This window comes from Psammomys obesus, unplaced genomic scaffold (assembly GCF_907164565.1).
Source record: "Psammomys obesus unplaced genomic scaffold, mPsaObe1.curated_primary_1811, whole genome shotgun sequence".
In the NCBI taxonomy this organism is placed as follows: domain Eukaryota; kingdom Metazoa; phylum Chordata; class Mammalia; order Rodentia; family Muridae; genus Psammomys; species Psammomys obesus.
Genome location: NW_026594428.1, coordinates 18052916 through 18075995, shown reverse-complemented (window position 1 = coordinate 18075995; position 23080 = coordinate 18052916). Strand labels below are relative to the sequence as shown.

At 41.1% G+C, this 23080-nt stretch overlaps 1 protein-coding gene across 2 annotated transcripts in view; it reads right to left on the bottom strand.

Moving 5' to 3' along the window:
• Positions 1 to 23080, bottom strand: part of Ctnnd2 (catenin delta 2) — an 894554-nt gene that overhangs the window by 109750 nt on the left and 761724 nt on the right. For both annotated transcript variants that reach the window (XM_055618984.1, XM_055618985.1), the window contains exons 14-15: positions 19582 to 19767; positions 700 to 873 (exon numbers count right to left, since the gene is read on the bottom strand). In XM_055618984.1, the coding sequence (XP_055474959.1) occupies positions 700 to 873; positions 19582 to 19767 (360 nt within the window). The remainder of the gene's footprint in view (positions 1 to 699; positions 874 to 19581; positions 19768 to 23080) is intronic.

The window sequence follows — 23080 nt, the reverse complement described above, 5'->3', positions numbered from 1 at the left end:
TTCTTGACATTTCACCCATATGCCCTCAGCTTTCTTATACTTTTTTATTCAACAAGAAAGACTGGTGGGTGTAACTGTTAGTGAATGTACCCATGGATTTTTTTTTGTAATAAGGAGAATTCTTTCTACCCAGACATAAAGGAATGATAACTTCTTATGGAAATCTATCAGAAGCAGTATCCGTTTGCACCTTGGAGGAAAGGGGTCTCCTTCTGGTTCTTAAACTCAAGCACTTGCTGTTTCCTTTCTAGTCTCTACTTTTAAAATGCAGGGATTCTTAGCTAAAACCTAGGAATTGGTACAACACTGTCGTATGCTCGCATGGCTTTTTAGAAAAGGTGTTTAGATATAGCTCCCTTGATGATCAATGATAATGCTTTGAAACATCAACATTTTATAATAATTCCTGAAAGAAAAGCAGGTTAGCTATCCATGTAGAATGGTAAGCATTTTAAAGGGTTTTCAGTGGCTGTACTCTCATCTATTCCCTTAGGTTCACAATGGTCTTCAAGGACACTGGAGTACCTGAGGGAAAAAAAAATTAAGGGCATTCTAAGTCCAACAGCTTAACATAATTGGCTTTTTTCTAATGTCCTAAAACATTCATTAGTACTGTACTTTTTCAAACCTATACTTGTAGCACTTTTAAGGCTTGCTCATGTTCCAGATTGTTTTTGTATTGCAATGAACTAGCCGTACCTTCCAGCTCCCTGCAGCCAAGTTCTGCAGGGCACCTGCTGCCCCTTCCAGCGTGTCTGGGTTTGAGCACTCAGAGAGCAGTGTGAGGTAGGGTTTGACTATGGATGGGTGCCACAGCATCTGGATCCCTTTTGGTGGTTCTGCACAGTCAGGAAGAGGTCCTACTCCATCCCACTGGTGAGAGAAAAATGAGAGAGTAAATATCTTTAACATCTTTATGCTTTGTGAGACTGCCTCCTGCATGAACCGCAAGTAAACACAGAAACAGACATTATAGGGTTCACTGAAAATCAGTGGAGCAGAGAGGGCCAACAGTCTAGGGACCACTAAGGAACAGGAGCACTACTCTTGAGATTGAACTTATGAGCAACAGGTGGAGAATGCTCATAACTGATTAGAGCATGCTCAGCAGTACCTAGCAGCTGAATGAGGTCTGCTTGGAAATAGCACAGCACAGCTGATTGAGCAAGGAAGGAAACAGATGGGTAATTTTGGAATAGAAGAGCAATAAAATCAAGGTCCTGTATTTTATAATTTGCATATAGCAGACACTGCATAGAAGTTACGAGCTACTCAACCCAATGCCTTCACTTATTTTTCATAATTGTGGTAACTTTTGAAAAACTCTGGTAAGTTTCCATATAACCTATGCTTGCTGTGGGATTCTATCAACCATTACTGCTTTTAACAAACAAGTAAAAATATACAAAGGAGAGAAAAGTGTTACATTTAGTATATGCATTGACATGAACTACAGTCAAATGTAGTCCTGGCTGGAGCTCACTATGTAGACCAGGCTGGCCTTAAACTCAGAGATCTGTCCACCTCTTCCTCCTAGGTGCTAGGAATAAGAGCATGCTCCACCATTCCAGGCAGCAAATTTAGATCTTACAGACCCTGATAGCTAAATTTGTTTTCTATTGAATATAATGAATAATAAGAGAATTTTTAGCTTTATTAATTTCACATAACTTAAGAATTATGGCTTACATTCACAGAGAAAAACTAGTTCACTATTAGAAATGATAGTCATTAGGACTTAGCTACTTAAACAAATGTTAACACTAGACATTAAAGGAAAAGAATAAAGAGCAGTGTGGGTATTAATGTCTTATCCCAAGCAAATGTATTATAAAAGTCCACAATAAACACAAAACACATTAATAAACTGATTCTGTTTTTTACATATCTAATCCTTCATCATTCTTATTCTTAAAAATAACAACATTAAGATAATTATATTCATTTTTGATCACATAAAGCTTGCCTTCTGTGGAAACCAAAATCAGGGAGCATAGGTCAAAATGTGACATGTATTTTAAAAAATACTACATTTAATCCTGAGATAAGCTACAGACAAGGCAATTCCTTTCAAATTTAGAGTAGAGATGCTAAGCTATTTTTTATTGTGTACATTAATAATTACATTAAAATAAAATAATTGATATATTTAATGTTCTTACATAATTTTATATTCATACATTTATCTGCAGATATGTCTACAGTGAGCCGACATGAAAATATAACTATATTTCAGAATCTGAGTATGTCCACTAAGTGTTTAAATTTTCATCAGAGTAAGATACAGGCTTATCCTATACACTTGCTATATAAAAATGGAAATGTTGTAAGAGAGACTTTAAAGTTACTGAATTGTCACAAATAGTTTAAAGAATTTCATTAGCCAGGTGCAGTGGCACAGACCTGTAATCCCAGCACTCAGGGAAGGGAGGCAGAGGCAGGTTGATCTCTGTGTGTCCGAGGCTTGCCTAATCTTCAAAGTGAGGCCAGAATAGCCATGGATACACAGAGAAACCCTTTCTCTAAAACAAATAAAAAATAATTATTCGCCAAGATAAAGATGAATCACCGATGTTTTCTCTTTCTCAATTATGCTGTAGTTTGGTTTAAATCAAGGGTGTGGTTTGGCAATGAATGACATTCCACAGATGGATGCTGGCTAAACAATAAAATCTCATTTCTAATTAGCGTGACACTCAATTTAAACTTTATAATGATACTTGAGTCTATAAGGCTTCTTGTTCTTTTCATCAAGATCTCATCTTGACTATTTCAAGATGTCTCTGAGTCTGCGAGAGGCCACCAAGAGACGAAGTCTACACCTTTTAAATATTAGGAAGAAAAGTAAGCCAGCCCTACTAGCTTGTTGCACTGAACAAAAGACAGCAGCAGGGAAAGAGCGGTCATCTCGTAGCTCGTTCCAATGATAAGCAGGCGTAACACAGGCTTCTCAACAGTTCAGGCCTGGCATATTGAGTCTATCTGCTAGTACAACAAGAAATAGACAAAAGATTTAATTTGTCTTTTGTTTGTTTCATTTTCTGGTTTGTCATCTCCTAGAACATTTCAAGTTATCTTTTTCACATGGAGGTCTAATAATATTCACAGAGATCAGAACATAAAATTTCAACTGAGCCTGAACCAGCTTTGCCTCTTTGAGAACTAACAGGACAGCCGCACACATCCAGAAGACATGTTGGCTTATTTGCTATGGACTGTAGGAGCTGACTTGTTATGGGGGACGACAGCTGCGTTCTCTTTGGCTGGGATTCAGCTTCTCCTTTTCCTAACTTCTGCTCTATAAAGCAGGACAAATGATTAGATCAGTAGACAATTTTCTTCTGCTCTGACATGTCATCTATGTAAGCCTTAAATACCTTTTATTACAATCATTTCTTAACTGCTTCAGAGAGAATTTGAGGAAATAAAAGGACAACTGATGTGAATGTGAATAATCTTTGATGGTGACCAGGGGCTGGAGTTCAAAGGGGAATCTTTGCTATTTCAGAAAGTTGATGAAACCCACACATGTTAATCTGAAGAAAAAGAACCATTTCAAAGCCAGTCAATGTAACTGGCCTTTATCTATGCACATTCACCAAACTTTTATTGAGCTAATCAAAGGAAAGCATCAATTTTCCATTAAAAAACAGTTGGAAGCATTCTTTAAGGACTGTGTCAATCTATGTGACCTTGTTGAGCCAGCTAATTGACATCAACAAGGTGTAGGTCAATGGCAGTGTGGATTTTATGGATGCAGGTAAAACTATTCTGTGTGTAGAAACAGCTTATTTTTATTTTCTTTAGAATTTCATACATGATCGCTGTATTTAAATAATTTCTACATTTCTTTTCTTTTCCAACTACTCCCATGGTTCCCAACTCCCTCTCAAATTCATGCCCATTTTCTTCTTTAATTATTATTGTTGAATATAATTCAACAATTATGACTATGTCCTATTGAGTCCTATGTGTATAAAGCTTACTGCTTGGAATTAAACAGCTATTCAGGGGGCTTGTCCTTGGGAAGGCTGATTCTCCCTGTCTCAATAGGTATTGATTGCTTGGAGCTCTTCATATAGGGGTGAGGCCTTGTGAGATTTCTCCCATCCATGTTGGTATGTCAACTGGTGGTCTTGTTTAGGTGACTATATTTTTGAGATTTCATAGGTATAGATAGCATCCCTGCAATACACAGCTGGCAGTATCTCCAAACAGAAGTTACAGTCTTCTCATTCTTCCAGTTTTTCTGCCCCATTTTCCACAATTTTCCCTGAACCATAGGTGTAGAAGTGAGTTGCAGATATAAGCATTGGAGTTGGGCATCCCACAGTCACTTGTTCACTATGTTTTGACAAGTTGTAGATTTCTGTAGTGGTCTCCATCTGTTGAAAAAAAAGACCTTTCTTCTTTGATAACGGGTGAGATTTACACTCATCCCTGGGTATAGGGTTAAGCATTTTGAATGAAGTTAGATTAAACTGATTAGTAAAGAGAGATAGTAGTATGTTTGCCTCCAGGACTCATGACCTCACCAGCCAAGGGCAGTTGCCTGGGTTTACAGGACCAAATGTCAATTTCCTCCCATTGAATAGGCTGTAAAACCAATTAGACAGCTGCTGGTTACTTGCAAGACATAAGTGCCACTCTTGCACCCTGTGGACATGTTGCTACGCAAATGACTGTGGTTCATATACGTTATGCCTGGGAGGACTACTCCTTGCTTTTCTCCTTCAGCAGCATCACTGAGCCTTTATATATTGTGAGAGCCATTCCACAGAAAGAAGCCTTTTTGGCCAGTTCCATTGTCTTCTCCAAGTCCTGTGTCCAAAGTGTTTGGTATCTTTAGCAATGGTATCTATGTCCATATCTCTATATATGAACAGCAAATGCTGACAGGTAGGTAGGGGCAGGAGACCAGTTGTGGTTGCAAACTGGTTCAGCCATGATGGAAATCAGTATGGAGAATTCTCAAGCTAAAAATAGTGATATATAGCAGTACTAAAAGACTGTCATATATTAGTATTGTATGAACACCCTTTTCTCCCCTTTATTTCCTCCTTCTAATAGGTGTTTTCTTGAACAGCCATTCTGAGAGGGGTAAGATGTAATCTCAAAGTAGTCATAATTTATATTTCCCTAATTATTAAGAATGCTGAACACATTTAAAGATATTTCTTACACATTTTTATTTCATCTTTTGTGAATTCTCTGTTGAGATCTGTATTCCAACTTTAAAAATGTGGTCATTTGTTTTCCTGATTGTCTTTTATTTGTATATTCACAATATTAATCCCCTATCAGTTACAGAGACTTCTTTCCCACTCCCTGGACTTCCTCTTTACTTGGCAGAGTGCTCTCTCTGCTGTCCAGAAGTTTTTGGTTTCCTGAGCTCCATTTGTTATTCATTGGCTTTAGTTCCTGAACAAATGGAGTGCTATTCAGAATTTCTTATGCCTACACCATGTTGAGTACTGCCTATGCTTTCTTTTAGCACTTTCAGGTTCACTGTACAGATCTTTGATAGACTTGGAGGGTGACAGACATAGGTCCTAATTTCATTCTTATGCATGTGGTCACCCAGTTTTCCAAGCACCATTTTGTTGGAGATGATATCTTTTTCATCAGTATATATTTATTTTTAGCATCTTTGTCAAATATCAGACAGTGTAGGTATATGCATTCATGTTATGGTCTTTTATTTTTTCTATTGATCTACATGTGCATTTTTGTACCAGTTCCATGCAATTTTTATCACAACAGCTCTATAATGTATCATGGAGTCTGGGAAGGAAAGCCAATCCCTTTGTGTTTTGGATTGCTTTGACTACATGGGGTCTTTTGTGGTTCCATATAAATTTTAGAATTAAAAAAAATTTAAGTGGCAGGATTACAAAGTCAACTTACAAAATTCAGTAGCCTTTTTATATTCCAATAACAAATATCCTAAGAAAGAGACAATTCCCATTCACAATAGCTTATAAAATATATTATAATCAGGCAGTAAACCTAACCAACGAAGTGAAAAACCCCCTACAATGAAAAATATCTGTTTGAATGAGGTTGAGACAGACACTGGAATAGAGAAAGACCTCCCATGCTCATGGATTGGTAGATTAATATTGTGAAAATGAAAATTCTGTCAAAAACAATATACAGATTCAACAGAATCCCAAACCAACCCACCCTCCACAGAAATAGAGCAAACTGTTAATGGTAATCTATTTCTGGATAAGACCCTATGGGTAACTGTAGGCTATGTGATTCCTTACAATTATGGAAATATATCATCCATAAATTTAAATACATGATGCTTCTTATTTCAACAAGAGTGATAAATTGTGTGTAGGAAGTGGCACTTAATTGGTTTTGTGTTTTTGTTTTTGAGACAGAGTTTCCTTATGTTGTACAAGCTGAACTCAAGCTCCCTGAGTATTCTAAGATGGGCTCAAACTTATAATCACCTGCTGCTTCCATTTCTTGTTTGCTGGGATTATAACTTCCACATACAGCCCATGGCTAAATCTTTAACAGTATCTAAGTGTTTGCCATACAGCTATGTCATTCTTAGAACAAAATAGTCAACTACATTCTTCACTGTACCTTCAAGACAGGCTACAAAAATTATTTTAAGAGTTTGAAATATGAAAATGTTAAGAGCCTGAAAGAGAGGGACTTTCCCCATTGCAAAGGGAACAACCAGGAAGCAAAGTGTTTGCAAGACATCACAAGGGGCCATATCTGTAGAGTACTTCTTGATTATATTGCCTGTGCCACTGGCGAGTTGGTAGACATGTACACGGCATGCTGAAAAGTCTAATCAAGAAGAGTAGATAAAAAAGAGAGGAGTAAAGACATGTGTTGTTGGATAAAGCTTTTGCTAAGGTTCATCTTGTGACAGGCTGGGAGAAGTTTCAGTGAAAACATCCCTGTTTCTTCTTGGTTTCCCTTTTTAGACTTGAGAATTAAACAAGTCTTCCATTTCGTATAATAAATTTACCTTAATATGTTACTTTTTGAATAAAATCAGTTAGCTCGCTGACTTAATTTTAATATGATGGACTAAAATTATAATCACCATAAAAAATTAAGCGTGGGACTGGCATAGTCCACACCTGTAATCCCAGAACTCCAGGGTTTGCCACAGGAGGACTGGGGAAGGAGCCAGAGGACTGTCATGAGTTTGACCCAGCCTGGACTACATGGTGAGTTCCAGGACATCAAAGCCTTCAGAGCAAGACACTGTTTTAGTGTATTATTTTTTCTTAGTAAAATGAATTAAATTTCTAGCATCTTTGTTTCTTAACTCTATCCTTTGAATGTTCAAATTATATTTTTGCAGTTAAGCAGGAAACATACAAGAGAATGTATTTCTTAATTATTTCAAAATTCTATTTCTTTCTCTTGTAATTGCGTGTGTTTGTGATGTGCATATGTAAGTACAGGTATACATCACGGTGTGCAGGTGGAGGCCAGCAATCACTCTCGGGAGGCAGTTCTCTCCATGCACCATGGGTTCTGGTGATCAGACTCAGGTTGTCTGGCTTGCATGGCGATGGCCTTTATCAACAGAGTTACTTCCTTGGTTCAGAGATTGTATTTATAGCTAAAGATTCTCTAAGTCACTGGAATTTAGGATTTTGCTCATGTATTTACAGTTCATAAGAGAAAGGATTAAGTGGGTTATAACCACTTAAAGTTTTTAAGTTTTTTTTTTCTTTTTTTAGATAACTTACTAAGCACTAATAAAACTGAATGTTGGAATATCAGTCTCAGGAAAGACCCCTGTGCTCAGATTTTTTGGTTCTGTTGCTCTCCTTGTGGAGTTCCTGTCCTCTCCAGATCTTACTGTTTCCCACTTCTTTCCTAAGATTCCGGGGCATGCATGCAGAGGGTAGAGGAAGGGAGGGATTGGGACAGGAGAAGGGAGAGAACCACAGGGGAGATACAAAGTGAATAAAGTGTAATTAAATAAAGCAAAAAAAACCCCTGAATGTTATAGAACCAGCAAGCTGCACATGAAGGAAGGTCAGCAAGCCTTGAGTGGACACGGAGGGTTATTTTTGCCACTCTGGATAGTGCCTCACTCAGTGACATGTTACTAACGCTTTCTCCAAGATGAATACCAGCAGAGAGTAATGCATTACATGTACTTTTACAGAATTCCTAAAATAAAAAATAAGTACTTTCCCATCAGACCATCAGATGGTCATGTTCAAAACTTTTTTTTTTTTTTGAAGAAAAGAGAATTTACAAGCTGCTTGAGATATAAATTTTGGTTGTAATGTGTTTTGGTGGCAGGAGGTGGGTGATGACACACAGCGGCTACCGGAAGAGAAGTGTTTATGAAGAAAATAACCTTACTCAGCATATTAGGGGTGGGTCATACATGCTCAGGTGCTATCTGGTAGGAAGAATAACTGCCAGCCTTCTATCGCATAGCACTGTAATCGTAATTGCCAAGGAGGAATCATATGCTTCAAATAACTTGTAGACGATCCCCGCCTTTCCTCCCATCAGAATGCGCACCCTTTCTATGTGGATTCTTGTTTCTAAAACAAAAACAAGCAAACTCGGATAGAACAAAACAAAGGAAGAACCAGGAATGCTGGAGTGGTGGTGCATACCTGTAATCCCCACAGAGGGGAGTAAAGTAGGAGGACACAAAATTCCAGGCAGGCCTCAGACACTGCATGAAAAACATCTATTTTCAATAAAACACAAAATGTATTTTAAAATGCTTTCAGAATAGCTGGTAGAGAGGAATCTGAATGTTTCAAACATAAAGAAATGACACACGCTTTAGGAAATGGGTATGCCAATCGTGTAGGTGTGATTATTATAATTGTCTATGTGGATGAAACTATCATACTGTACCCCAAAGCATGTATAATTACTGAGTGGCAGTTAAAATTATTAAAATTCTCTTTGTTTTTTCTGTTGGGTTTGGATTCTATTAAGAATGTTTCTACTACAGTTAGGTTGAAGATTGAAAGATTTGTCCTTTATATGAAGAGAAAGACATAACTCAGGGATTAAAAATTGGAAACCAAGAAAAGCAGATGACAATGTCAATACAATTCACAAAGGGACTTTGCAAACAGGGTTCTAAGAAGACTGTAGGCTAATTCTTTATCACATTCCAAAGCTTCTGTGAATAAGAAGAACAATGGGCAATTTCAGTTCTTCATCAGATCTGTGTCCCTCCTCTGGTCTCTCATGCCCCAAGCTGTGTACCACAGCCTTGCTAACAAATAAAAACCACTTATCATACTAGTAGAAGGAGCCCCATCAAAAGAGAAGTGTCAACAGACTGGCCTCTTCTCCCCAAGGTGTCATAGACACACTCTAGTCTCAGCCAGATAAATTCATGCTCTGAAAATGTTTTCCTGGTGAGTTGTGTCTTAGGAACACAGAGAGCAAAGGCCAGCCTTCCCTGCAAAATGTATTTCTAGTTCCTAGATTTCTCTGCCAATTATGGACAACTGCAGCCATTACATATGTGCAGAAAAACTCTACGAATGAAATTCCAACAAATGAGACAGAGATTGCTGCAAGATAAAGGGAGTGAGTTTGTAACAATAGGGAACAGTCTGACTAGAAGATCCCATTTTTTTCTTCCCAAATGTAAAAGAAAAAAAAAGTAAGTTAGCAGTCAGTCAGAATGTTTTCTCAAGCTGAGTTTGATTTAATTGGGCTGCAGCCTGGATGAAACGCACCGGAAAGTACAGTCAAATTCCAAGTTCATTTACTGCCATTGTTGCTAGGCATGGTCTGAAAAACACAAGATGATTTCACATTCAGAGTGTTTCCTGACCACTCCCAGACTTTAGGGGATGGGGGTGAGAATGGGAGAAGATGGAGGAGAGGGGGAGTTAAAGTTCTAATTGTAAGAAACCAGACTAGAAAGGTTACTTCATGCTGTCTCTGGTGAATTTAAAAGTGAGGGTTGTGTGAATTTCTGTGAGTGCTGTGTGGAGTCCATAGTGCACAGGTGGAGCTGGGTAGAGCTAATGGCTGGTCAGCTCTGTTTTCTAGACACTGCTTGGGCCCCAGGCTCTGCTTACAGATAATGGGAAGAGGTTTGTAGCTGAGGCTGGACACTTGTGTCAAGAAGACAAGATAGGAGGCTCTCTCTACAAGGTATCAGGACAAAGGCATCCCAGGATAGTCCTGTTGCTTGACATCCTTGTATGGTTTGTGCCCTGCATCCCATGCAGGCCTTGGCACACATCTCTCAGGATGTTACTAGTCAGCTCTGCCTTACTGGACTCATCTGTGCCCCCTTTTTACATCATTGTTTTGAGAGGATTGGAACAGCACAGCTTTCCCCCTGAATTCTTCTCCTGCTCCGGACTTCCCATGCTAGCCTAGGGACAGCTGCAGCCTGCTATGTGCAGGGGCTCTGTGTCTGTCATGCTAACATCTTTCTGAAACTCTGTTGTCTTAGTTGTCTGTTTGCTGATTCAGATGGTCTTGGCCACTGGAGAACTGTCCCTTTCAAAGGGGCAATGTAAGTATCTAGAAGGAGATTTTGGTTGTTATTACTGGTAGAGGAGATGCTACTAGCATCTACTGGTAGAGCCTAGGGACTAACACTAATGCACACAGCAGATCCAACAGAGAGAATTATCCAGCTCAAAATGTTTCAAGTGCAAGACCAGGAAACCCTGGTCTAGTAGGCTAAGAAAGCATTTTGATGGCATGGAGCTGTGAGCAGTAAGGTATAATTGAGCAAATTAAATCAGATGTGTTTTTCAGTATCTGAACTCACTACACATAAAGAGTCCTTTCGGGTGCTATTAGAAGTGATGAAGAAGGAGAAGATTCTCCCGGATGAAGGGCAGCCATGGAACTGTGCAGCCGATCTTCTTGGGAATATGCAATGTGCTGCTTCTGGGATACTGAATACTACGATGTCTTGAGTTAACAAGAACCTAGCATATGGTGGGGTAAGAGCAGAGTGAGACAAGGCTACTGCTAGCAGCAGGAGTAACAGCAAACAGCAGATGGTTAGAAAGGAAGTGGCATCAAGCAGCAACATAAAAATATGTTTATTAATAAGAAAAGGAAAACTGTCTAGAAAGGAGAAAGCAACCGAGACATTAAGACATGAAATTTGAACACAGGGGTCTTCCCAGAGACTCATACTCCAACCAAGTACCAGGCATGGAGATAACCTAGAACCCCTGCACAGATGTAGCCAATGGCAGTTCAGTGTCCAAGTGGGTTACATAGTAATGGGAAGAGGGACTGCCTCCGACATAATCTGATTGGCCTGCTCTTTGATCACCTCCCCCTGAGGGGGGGGCAGCCTTACCAGGCCACAGAAGATGACAATGCAGCCATTCCTGATGAGATCTGATAGACTAAGATCAGAAGAAAGGAGAGGAAGACCTCCCCTATCAGTGGACTTGGGGAAGGGCATGCATGAAGAAGGGGGTGGGAGGGTAGTATCGGGAGAGGAGGAGGGAGGCTTCTGGGGGGTTACAAATGAATAAAGTGTAATTAATAAAAAATAAAAAAAAGACATGAAAATGTAAGGTCATCAATAAATAGTTCCAAGAAGGACAAAGTCTCTAGGTGATTATATATGTAAAATCAAATTTACGTATTTAGATAGGTAATCACAGAGTAATCAAGCCAGATACTGGGGGCTCAGTCAGTGCGTTCAAACGTGAGAACTTAGGCTTGGAAATTCAGTACCCACTGAAAAAAGGCCAGGCATGGTGGCACCCACTTGCAATCCCCACACTAGGGAGGCAAGGACAAAGAATGTCTGGCGCTGGCTGACTCATGCGTGTGTACATGCACTCATATGTGAACATGTATATTTACACTTGGACATGATAATACTTACAACTCTCATATACATGCAAAATAAGAATATTGTTCTGCGTATATCAAAAGCTTGAAGACATTTCCTTGGTCTAGGTGCTTCATGGCAAAGAACACATCTTTCAGATGTGAATAAGGAGGTAGGTGAGAGTTAACTACACAGATATTTGCTACAGTTTACATCAGGAAAATTTTGGAAGTAACACATTTTCTGTAAGGAAAGGCTTGGGTCAGCACACCATGGCATGAAATTTTCAGTAGCTTTTCTGCTTTCCGGCCTAAAGGGCTATTTGCCAAGAAGGAAACAGGCCATGCTCTATCAGGTGGCAAGTGGCTGACAGTAGAACAATGGGCTTTCCCTGCTTTTTCTCCCCGTCACAGATGGGCCAAGGTAGGCAGTGGAGAGGTTATGGGAGTACAGGTAAGAAGGGGCTTTGCTCTTTGCAGGGAGTTTACAAACAATCAAGTGAATAAAAGTATTGCTATACATACTTCTCTCAGAGAGATCTCCCATCAGACCTACTTGATATTCCATTGTATCCTTTTTATTCATTAAGGCAATGCTGGAGGGTGATTCACGCAGGATCCTGGCTGTTCTAGAAAAGCACTTGACTGCACAGCACTCCTAGAAGCTACGGTGTTGCTGTGAAGCACTGGCCGCCTGGTTGTGATCAGTGATGTATGCAGCTTCTGGGTGGGGCCTCAAAGAGAAGGAAATGCTTGTCTTTCTTCTCTGTTTCTACCTATGGGCTGTAAGATGTGAAGAGTCTTGGAGCAGGAAAAGGAGGTCAGCATCCTAAAGACAAGAGTTCCGAAAGATATTGAGCATCTGTCCCTGACATCTGTAGGGTGGTGGTCTGCTCCAGTGGGAAAGATCTGTGGGTGTGTGCCTGCACCCAGGTGATGGAGTAGTGGTGTACTCTGAAGGGTCAAACAAAGCTATGGCTATAAGTAGAATGAAAGAGCTCCCAAATGATGAATGCTCACCTGCGAACTGCCACAGATGAGGGTGCTGGGAAGCTTTCTTGTAGTGTGTTTCTATTTTACCTACACATTATTTACACATGATGGCTATATATGCAGCCATTCCTTAGTGTAAAGTGTTTGCATATCACCTATGACCAAATTCTGTTTGCTTTAAATATTCTCTGGATTACTTTCATATATAATATTGTGAAAGTTGTGTGTACATAGCTGCTATACTATATTATTTCAGGAATAATTGCAAGGGAAAAGTCTGAACATGTTTGAAACAGACCTTTTTTCTTAGGATTTTGTCTGTAGTTGGTTGTATCTGTGGATGCACAATCCAGAGGTGAAGGCCACTTAGATATCTTTTTATAATTAACAAGTGCTTTGTCTGATAGGAAACACTGTCACATGAATTCAAATCTCCAATGTAATATTTTGAACAAGTAATAAAATTAACATTTTTTGCCTTGAGATATTGCATGCTATTTAGTATCAGAGTCTCATTTACAGGCCAGTATTAGACATCGGTCAGGAGGTGGTACATGTAGCATTCAAGGCTGCTATACCAATCCTTCTAGGTCAAAGTGTTCCTTTAGTCCAATATGATCTAAAACAACGTTTGCAAGGATGCTCTGACATACATGTACACTTCATGCAGGCAAATTGTAAGTTATGTGTGTATGTATGTATATATGTATGTATTTGCGTGTTTGCATGTCTGTGTCAGGTATGTGGACATGTATGTAGACCAGATGACAATTTCAGGTATTGTTCCTGTTTTTCAGACAGTGCCTTTCTAACAATGAGGAACATGTAAGTCGCCTAGGGAACCCATCTCCCCATCCTTAGCATCTGACTGGAAGCACACACCACCATGCTCAGCTTCTTAATTTACGTGGTTTCTAGAGCGAGAACTCAGTACTTCATTGACTGAGTCATCTTCCCAGTCTGCACATTGTAAGCTCTTAAATGGTGATAATGTAGGATGTGTTTTAGATTAGGTTTCTCTATAATTGCAGATGCAGATTGTGATGTAATGCAGAGGAGAGAAAACCCTGAAAAGAGCAGACCACAGTATAGATGATCTCATTGCCACTTGGATACAAAACCTCTTCACGGAAGAAACAAAATGAGCATCGACAAATCTTGGCTGTGAACATGTACTTAAAACAAGACCCCATCAAGACCTAGAGACAGCAGAGGGCAAACTCTAAGGGCCACCTAGTGTAACTGGTGCCAGGTGTTGGATTGCAAGTCACATATGGAAACACGATTCATACAGACCTTCATTCACCCTCTGTGGGACCCATCGATGCACCCAACACCAGACATAAGAACTAGGAGAGGAGCTTAACTAAACGTAATGATAGAGAGTAGATTAGGGACCAGTGGGTCTTTTTTACATAGAGTGGATTGGAAGGATGGAACTGAGGTTTAATTTGGTTGAAAAAAATCATTCTCCCAGTGAAGTGGTGAAGAAATGCCAAGGAGAGTTTTAGAGATGAAATGTCTTACTGACCTAAGCATTTAGCATCTACAGCCAAAGAAGGAGATCTGAAAAGCAGCAAATCATCTTACATTGATAATAACCCAATTGAGCGTGCAAGCAAGAAGACCACAAGAGAAAAATCTATTGTATTAAAAAAAAACTGGGTCAGAATTATTATTTTGGAGTCTGATCAGTTTCCTGTCACTCATTTGAACACATACTTGCCTTTTCATCCCTTTGAGAGGAGATTTTCTTGGTGGCTCATAGGACAGGGGATTGGAGCTCTAGAGTATCCTGTTGTTTTTGTTTGCTTTATCTCAGTAGTTTTCTCTGTTGGCATCAGGCGCATGGTGAGTGAGAACCACGTCTGCTTGGCTTGCAGCCAATAGCAGGACAATGTGCCATGACCCTTTAGCTATGATGAAACAGAACCCATCAGGGCACTGTCACTGGGTCCTTGGCCACATGCCAAGTTGTAAAACAAACCCCAAATGGGCTTCTTTGTACAAAAGGAAAATCTATTAATTTTGTGTTCTACTTTCCCAAGTTGCCCCATTGCTTTGAGATGCTAGACTGTCACACAAAACTGTACTGTAGGACAGAGAAAATCCTGCTGGATTGACACTTAGTTGTTTAAAGAAAGGGACACCAGAAATTACCAGCTTTGCGGTTCAGCAACAAGCACTGAACAGAGTTAGCTGCTAAGGGCTTTTTTAAAAAATATTTTTAAAATTTATTTATTTTTTATTAATTACAGTTTATTCACTTTGTATCCCAAGTGTAGCCCCCTCCCTCATCCCCTCCCAATCCCCCCTCCCTCCCTCTTCTCCACCCATGCCCCTCCCCCAGTCCACTAATAGAAGAGGTCCTCCTCCCCTTCCATCTGATCCTAGTCTATCAGGTCTCAAAAAGGACTTTTATACGAGAGGGCAATGCACACACTTGTCACATAGGTCTATATTCAAGGTGATAGTTCAGGAATGTTTCCATAGCAACCACTTAATTAAATGAAATCAAGAGTGTAACATACCTTCATAGTGTTAGTGTACATTTTCCTGAATTATCCATATCAAGGATTTAAAAGAAAACATTTCTGAGATTTTATCTTATAACTAAATCTGACATGCAGTATGATGTAGGTTCTTCTAAGGTTCAAATACAGATCCGGCCCCCTCACCCGACAGTATATCATTATGTAGCCTTGGCTGGTCAGGAACTTGTTGCATAGACCAGGCTGCCCTCAAATTCAGAGATCTGCTTGCCTCTGCCTCTGGAGTGCTGGGATTAAAAGAATACACTACCATGCCTGGACAATAAAGCCAAATTTAAGGGTGAACGCAAAAGTCTACACAGAAGGCTCCAGGGCTGTCATTAAGCCAAGTGTGATGTCATCACTTAACTTTCTGGTCAGTATTGGGCTCCTCTAGAGTGGGAAGTCTGTGCTGTGGATACAAATCCTTTGATTTTTCTATAGGTCCTTCTACTTTTCTCTGAGGCATCTTAAATATAAGAGGAAAAGAATCATGCCTTTTTATAGTAATACATGCAATTCATTCCCCAGGACCTTTTGGAATTGTAAATATATTGCAGTGCTGGGGCTCAGACCCAGGGCCTTATTCATGCTGGCAAACTTTCTACCAGTGAGTGATATCCCCACTTCTTGTTTTTGTTTAGAGACAGGGTTGTTGTGATTACAGGCGTGTACTAAGTGCGAGCAGAACCAGTCATCACCTTGGACCTCATTGCGGTTTTCAAGAATATTTTGTGCACAAATGCATTTTATTTTTCATTTGACACACATATCAAAGACTTTACCTGGGCTCATCTATATCTTTGTCATCTATACATCTCTGTTTGTAAAACATTTGTACAAATGTTTCCAACTACTTTTTAAAGCCTTTATTATGTGCTTCTTCCAAACCACCAAATTACTCCTTAAAAGCCCAGGTTTGAGGGGTGGTGGTGTGGCTGGGGCTGGCACTTGTTCAGCATATAAGACAACCAAGAGCAAATGCAAGGCACAGTCCTGACCTTGGGGCTACAGAGATCCTGGGGCCAGGTGATAGCTAGACCATCTTTAATGCCATCTACTTAGAACTCTCTGGATGCTTCTAGACAAATTTTTAAATTTACAGACAGAAGATAGTCTGGTGTTCTCGAGTTAGGGAAAGCAAACAAAAATGCTTTGTCTTATTGCTCAGCCTGCGGCAACCTGAGCAATATGGGGCCCTGGGTCCTGCCTCTAATTCCTATAGGCTCCTTGACTCCTGTTTTCAAATGGTGGACCCAATGTCCCAGTGGAAAGCACTACAGGACATCCCCAGGAAATCACTGCTTAGTCCAACCTCGAGAAGGTGCACTGGCTGCGGCACCATCCTTCTCCAGCAGGCAGTACTGAAGTTCTCACCCTCACCGACAGCATGAACTCCCACTTTGCCTATACCCCTCATTCATCTTATATTCTGCAGTCACCCTGTTTCTGGCCTTTGGAAGTGTCAAAAATTCAACGTCAAACTTAATGGGGATGTAAACTGACAACTATGCTTGTTTGGGAAACCATTTAGTGTATTTTTTCAATTTCAATGTATTTCTGAATAGTCAAAAGTAAAAACTATCTGTAGTTACAGACTGGTGGAAAGAAAACGAGGGTGAAGTTACAAATAGTTTATATATATATATATATAGTTTATATATATATATATAAACTATTTGTATATAGTTTTATTTATATATATATAAAACTATTTGTAATATATATTACAAATATATATATATATATTACAAAATATATATAAAGAATATCTAAAAGAACAAGCAGACAACCCCCTCCCAGAACCAACTCAAAAACTCTAAGATTTAAGTCTGAAGAGTCTTTGTAAACAAAAACATTCCATTACATTTTAACTTTTGGAAATTTCAGCAGAACATTCGAGAAAGTTCTTAGAACAAAATGGGAGCAATGAACCACAAACAATTTTATGTTGACTTATGGCAAAAGTCAAAAAGTTTTACAAATGGTTGTTTTTATTTTTATCATACTCAGTGTTGAAATGTTGAAAAATATCATAGGGCGTGGCTCCAAGTACAGTGTGAAGCCTGCAAAATTCTTCTCATTGGGGCTTTACAGGAAGTCACACCCAGAGAGAAGGGGTGTGATTGGGCAAGGTCCACAGTGTTCCTGCTCTTCAATTTGCTCATTTCTCTGAACTCGGCCAACACTGATCCCCTCTGTCATCTAAGAGCTTGTAGCTCATAAGGCAAGGTGCATCTGGGTGGAGCTGGGATGTTACTGTGTCAGGTCAAGATTTTACAAAGTGAGACACTAGTCTCAGACCATAGGCTCCAGCAAGGACGTACTTGCTCAAACCTGGATGTGAAGCTGGGCATGGGAGTGGGTGCAATGTCCATCAAAAGCATCTTCATTTAAGACTGATACTATTTTGGAGTTGTTTCCTGGAATGTGCCTTCCAGGGTTACCTGGTCCATCTAGATTGTCCAGCCTTTGTAGGTTTTCCTGCACATCCCTATGGTGGTGGGAGGTGTTTTTTTCCTATGTGCCTTTATGTTGTGGCTGATATTTCCAGGAGAAAGCAGTGTGGGCCCCGTGGTTACAGAGCATGGCTAAAGACAAGGAGACCCCACCATATTTTCAGAAGTTCCTGTGTTAGTAGGCACAAGGTGAGAATATGCAGAACTATAGCTTCTGGCTCCCTGCTGTCCTAGCACAGTAGTGAAGGGTGACATAGCAGCTAGTATAATGCCAGCATTTCCATATTCAGCAAACACTGATGGCATTCCTTTTGCCACCCCATGGTGGGAGGGTATGAAGTGGTTGGGTAAAGAATCACAGTGCAGTCCTTCAGTGAGGTCAGAGACACAAAGCTCTGACTTCCAACAGGAGAAGGTATACTGGGTATTGCATCTCGGAGTAGGAAGGCTCTCTAAGGCAGGGAACATGTCCCTTACAGTGGCAGGGTAAGCAGGAGATGCAGGTCCAGGTGTTTTGGAAAATGCACTTAGCTGCACATAGCTCATACTCAGAACTATGGACTTCTGATACTGTTGCCTTCTGGGAAAACTCAGAAACAAGATTTAAAGAGCACTCCCATGAATCCTTACTCTAAGGAAAAGACTTTCTTTAAGCTTTACTTGAAGTAAACGACTTCCCAAATAGTTTTGAAAATATCATACTATTTACTATCTAAACAAATATACTGGTATATGGTATTGGATTCAGGATTTGGCCACAGAAAGGGCTGTGGGCCCTGTCTCTCTTTAGCAGATGCTTCCTCAGATCAGTCAGGACATGGGTTGGCAAAACTCTCACCAACTGGATGCATGATTACAGAGTCCAAGGAAAGCTGGCCAAGTGACCTCAGTGTCCAGAGAAGGACAGTGGATATGAGACTGCTGAATGTGAGACCTTCATGTCAGAGGGAAGGTGGCCATGTCTGCACATGGTTCAGGGGACGGCTGAGTCTCTGTGTCCATTAGATGGGTGCAGTGTCTGGAAACACAGCCTTCATCAGTGCACACTTATCAGTTGCTGGAAGATGGACAGTGCTACCATGCCTTCTCCTAGTGGCATCATCTGAGAGGAATTTTATATCCCAGGGTCCCCAGGAACAGAGTGAAGGCTGTTCTCACCACCAGCCTGAGGAGAGAGAGCTGCCTAATGGCCTTTGTTGCACAGCAGGAGGACCTTTTTACAGGTGTACCGAGCATTCTACATTGAGGAGGCCTCCTTCTTTAGCACCAGTTTTCTGAATTACCAGAATTATCCCCAAGACTGAACTTCTGACATTGTAAAGCCTGTGAATTCGTATCCCTGCTTCCCAGGGTTAAAAAAGACAATAACCAAGCCTTCTGAAACGTGTCAAAACTCACTGTATCATGTCTCCTCTTACTCTCTTTGTCCTGTTCTGGATATTCTGCCACTATCATGACAGCTTCCTTCCATCATCCCTAAGAGGACACAGTGCATTTGTCACTCAACACGGAAGCATCCATATCTGCCTCTACCTACACCCTAGGAACTGGCTCATTAGAGTATACCAGATGCCTTTTTCTTTACTTTGGAAGTTCTTATCCTGGCTGAACCAGAAGACATAAGGGAAGTTAGTCAACTTCCACCATCTTGTCTGTGAAATTCATGCAGAAACATGAGTTATTTTACCATACCCTGTGAACACAGAGCCCTGTATCTACACACACTGAAGGCAGTGTTAGTATCATAGCAAGGAAGCATATAATTGCATGCAGCTGCGAGCGTGTAGCATCACCTGATCCTGTGATTTCTTCTTCTTCTTCTTTTTGCCCCAGCACCCAGAACTCTCTGCATCCTTGCTGTTGGACTCCCCGCAGAGCAGCCCGTCCAGCTCGTCCGTGCCCATGTGCTGTCCCTGAGACGTTTCTGCTGCTAGTCGGTATGAGAGGTTCCTCAAGATGCACACACAGTTTTCAACGGTCTGCAGCATACCCAAAAGAAAAAGGGAAACAGGAGAGAGTGTAAGCCAGTCAGCTGATGACCCCACCCTGGAAAGGCAGTCTCCATGGACACTCCGGTCCATACATGCATTTTGGTCCTGCGTTCAAGGGCTCCGCTGACACCTGCAGCAGGAAGAATTTGGACAGGCATTGAAAGTCCTATGACCATTCCTCACTTGAGAGACAGCAATCATCAAAACGAGGTTCTTCAACAAATACCAGTCATGGGTCATCGAAACGAAATTACAAGATCACAAGCCACTTACAGGAAACTTCTGCCAGGAGTTTAGGTATCCAAGTCATTAAAATCACACGCAGTGGATTTAATTTGGTTCTGGTTGGAGATGCTGCTATACCTCATTTACCAGGAAACATACAGTATCAGCCATGCTGGAGACCACATGTGGGAGGCCCCAAGCATGGGACATACAACATTTTGTCTTGGTTGTGTTGTGAGCCCTAGGTCTGCCGAATGGCTGTGTGGCTTTGGACACAGTGACTATAACCCTTCTATGCCTCTGTTTCTTTATTGGTGAAACAGTGATGATAAAAGCGCCAGCTTTACAGGGCTGCGGAGAGGCCAGGATGAGGTTATAGACAGGGACCACTTGTCACTGACACCAGTGAGTTGTGGCAGTGAGACAAGTTCTAGTACCTTCCAGACATGGAGAGAAAGTCTCAGTAAGCCACAACTTCCAAATCCAGCATGCCCATGTGTTTAAGACCATGCCTGGATGCTCTAGGATGACAACAGAGTTGTGACAGAAACTGTGTGACCCTCCAGGCCCAGAGCATTTGTCCTTTGGCCCCCTACAGAAAGTGCAACCCTGAAAGAAAGCTGACTTAAAAAAAAGTTAGAGCAGGCTGGGGCTATGGGACACAAATCCTGGCCTGCTTCCCCATTGGCTGGAAGCTGGTAAAGAGCAGCTTGTACTCTTTACCTGGTCAGGGGTGGTGGTGTGACTGTCAGTCAGGCAAAGCAGTTCTCTGGATACACTCTGGGCCCATGCCATCCTTGGCTATTTTTTGTCAGCTTGCCAAGGTTTCATGGCTGCTAATCCCACAGGCATTTGGCTGACTTGATTTTCAGTTTCGATCATCCTTTCTGCATCAGGAAAGGAAGCCAGCATGAAAGCAGGTAAACACAAGACAGATGCGTGAAAGACAGACACGTCTTTCCTTGAAAGGAAAATGTTATGGCACAAGTCAGGACAATTTTCAAGTCATCCCAAACAGATTTCTCTTCCATCAAGGACTTTGGGGGAATAAGCTTCATTCTCATCTTGTTGTTTATCTCCCCTGGGGCTTTGCTGTTCCTCTAACAGGACTAGAGAGAGTAAATGTGCAGTTTTCAAGAAGTGCCTTCTAATTGCTCTGCATCTAGGGAGATGATGTGGGAGAAGTGGGAGAGACAGAAAGAAGGAGCAGGGGAGGGTGGGAAGGAGAGGGATCAGAGAGGAAACCCTTGAGTCTTGTAAGGTTTCCTGGAGTTGGGTAGTCTGGCTGCCATTACGCAGCACAGCTCGAGAGCATTCCTCTAAAGGGAATGTGGAAAAGAAAAGACTAAAGAGCAGGGGCACCAGCAGAAGGCGTGTGGCGTCTGGTAGCCATGCATGTGACATCCATTACTGTCAACAGTGCTCTTTAGTGCTCTTCTTGGTCACCAGGGTCACTTTGACTCCTTATTTTCTATTAGAACAGGCTAATTTGGAAGTCATCTGTGGAGTGCACCACCATATGTTACCCATTCAATAAACTGTCCCAATTATAGGAGCAGAGCCACACGCTTACATGGAATCCAGGCTCTTATTCATTAACTTCTTTGGCCTTAGAGAGAATGTGCACTCATGGTTCCCCCTCTAACTTGTCATTGTGAAAGCTCAGAAGCAGCCAAGCTGAGGGCTGAGTGGAAAATTATGGTGCAATAATAATACGTTAAAAGTCAATAGTACAATCCAGCCAGCAAAGCATGGTGGAGTAATTTATCACATTGGATGGAGCCCTTCAACAGTCAGGTCATGAGGCTATGACAGTCCTTCCTGTCACAAGTTGAGTACACTTGGGTACAGCACTCCAGTAAGTAGAGGATGGAGAGGGCAATGGATGCTGGCCTTGTTCTGATGTCCAGCTCAGTACACTCCCTACTCATCAGGGACACCTCAGGTCTTCCACTCTGCCTTGGAGAAGCTTTCCAGTTCAACCTTCTCTTTTAGGGGGAAAATACAACATGGATATTAAAACAGACCATTTCCCAAGTCTTTCAGGGGTATTAAGAGTCTGATCATTCAAATAGTCAGACAATGATGTTTATGCCACAGAGCATGCTGGTGCCCAAACCAAGTGCCTCCAGAGATGGGAACCTGGCGGAGACATGAGGCAGTCGCTTTTAATTTATTCACCTGCAAGGTCCAGATAGCAAGAAAGCTGCTTTGTATCCATCAGACTAACAGGCTTAGCATCGCCATCCCTCAGCCTTTTGCTGTCGCAAATATTAAAATGCTCAGCATTGCCATGGCAGTGAGATCGCTACCCGAGCTCTTTCATAACTCATGTGTCTATTATGCTAACAGGCCCCTGTAAACACTCAGTATTTCTTGACTGGTCACAATTTTAGGGATTTAATTTCCTTGTCAGTGATATTAATGGTCCTGCTATGATTAGTAAGGGCCCTTAGAAAAAGAGGTGTGCTTAAGTCTTCGTTATATCACATCCTATGTTCGAAATAAGTAGTATGTGGTGCGTGACCGGCCATAAGCCTTGTGAGCATCAGTAATGGGAGGAAAGGTGGTATCCACAACTGGATTGAGCCAGTGTTCACAGGACCATACAACCACAAGATACCTTGATCCCAAATCTTCAGGGTGACAGGCTTAGACACCCGTATCGCTTTCTAAATTTCTTGGTAACTGTAATGTACAGTCAATTTTAAGAAGAGCTAGACTAAATCTCCCATGAAACAGATTAATGGGTAAGCATGCTGAATTATTATTTAAGATTTATTTTTACTTTATGTACATGGTTATTTTGCTTGCGGGTAGGGTAAGTATGTATGTGCACCATGCGTAGGCCTGAAGGGGACAGAGGCCAGAAGAAGGCATTGAATTCCCTGGAACTGGGGTGATAGACAGTTATGAGCTGCAATGTGAGATCTGGACATTAAACTCAGGTCCCCTGCAAGAGCAGCAAGTGCTCTTAACTGCACAGCCATCCTGCCAGAACCAAAATTACTGTATTACTGTTCTCTCTTTTTCTTTCTTTCTTTCTTTCTTTCTTTCTTTCTTTCTTTCTTTCTTT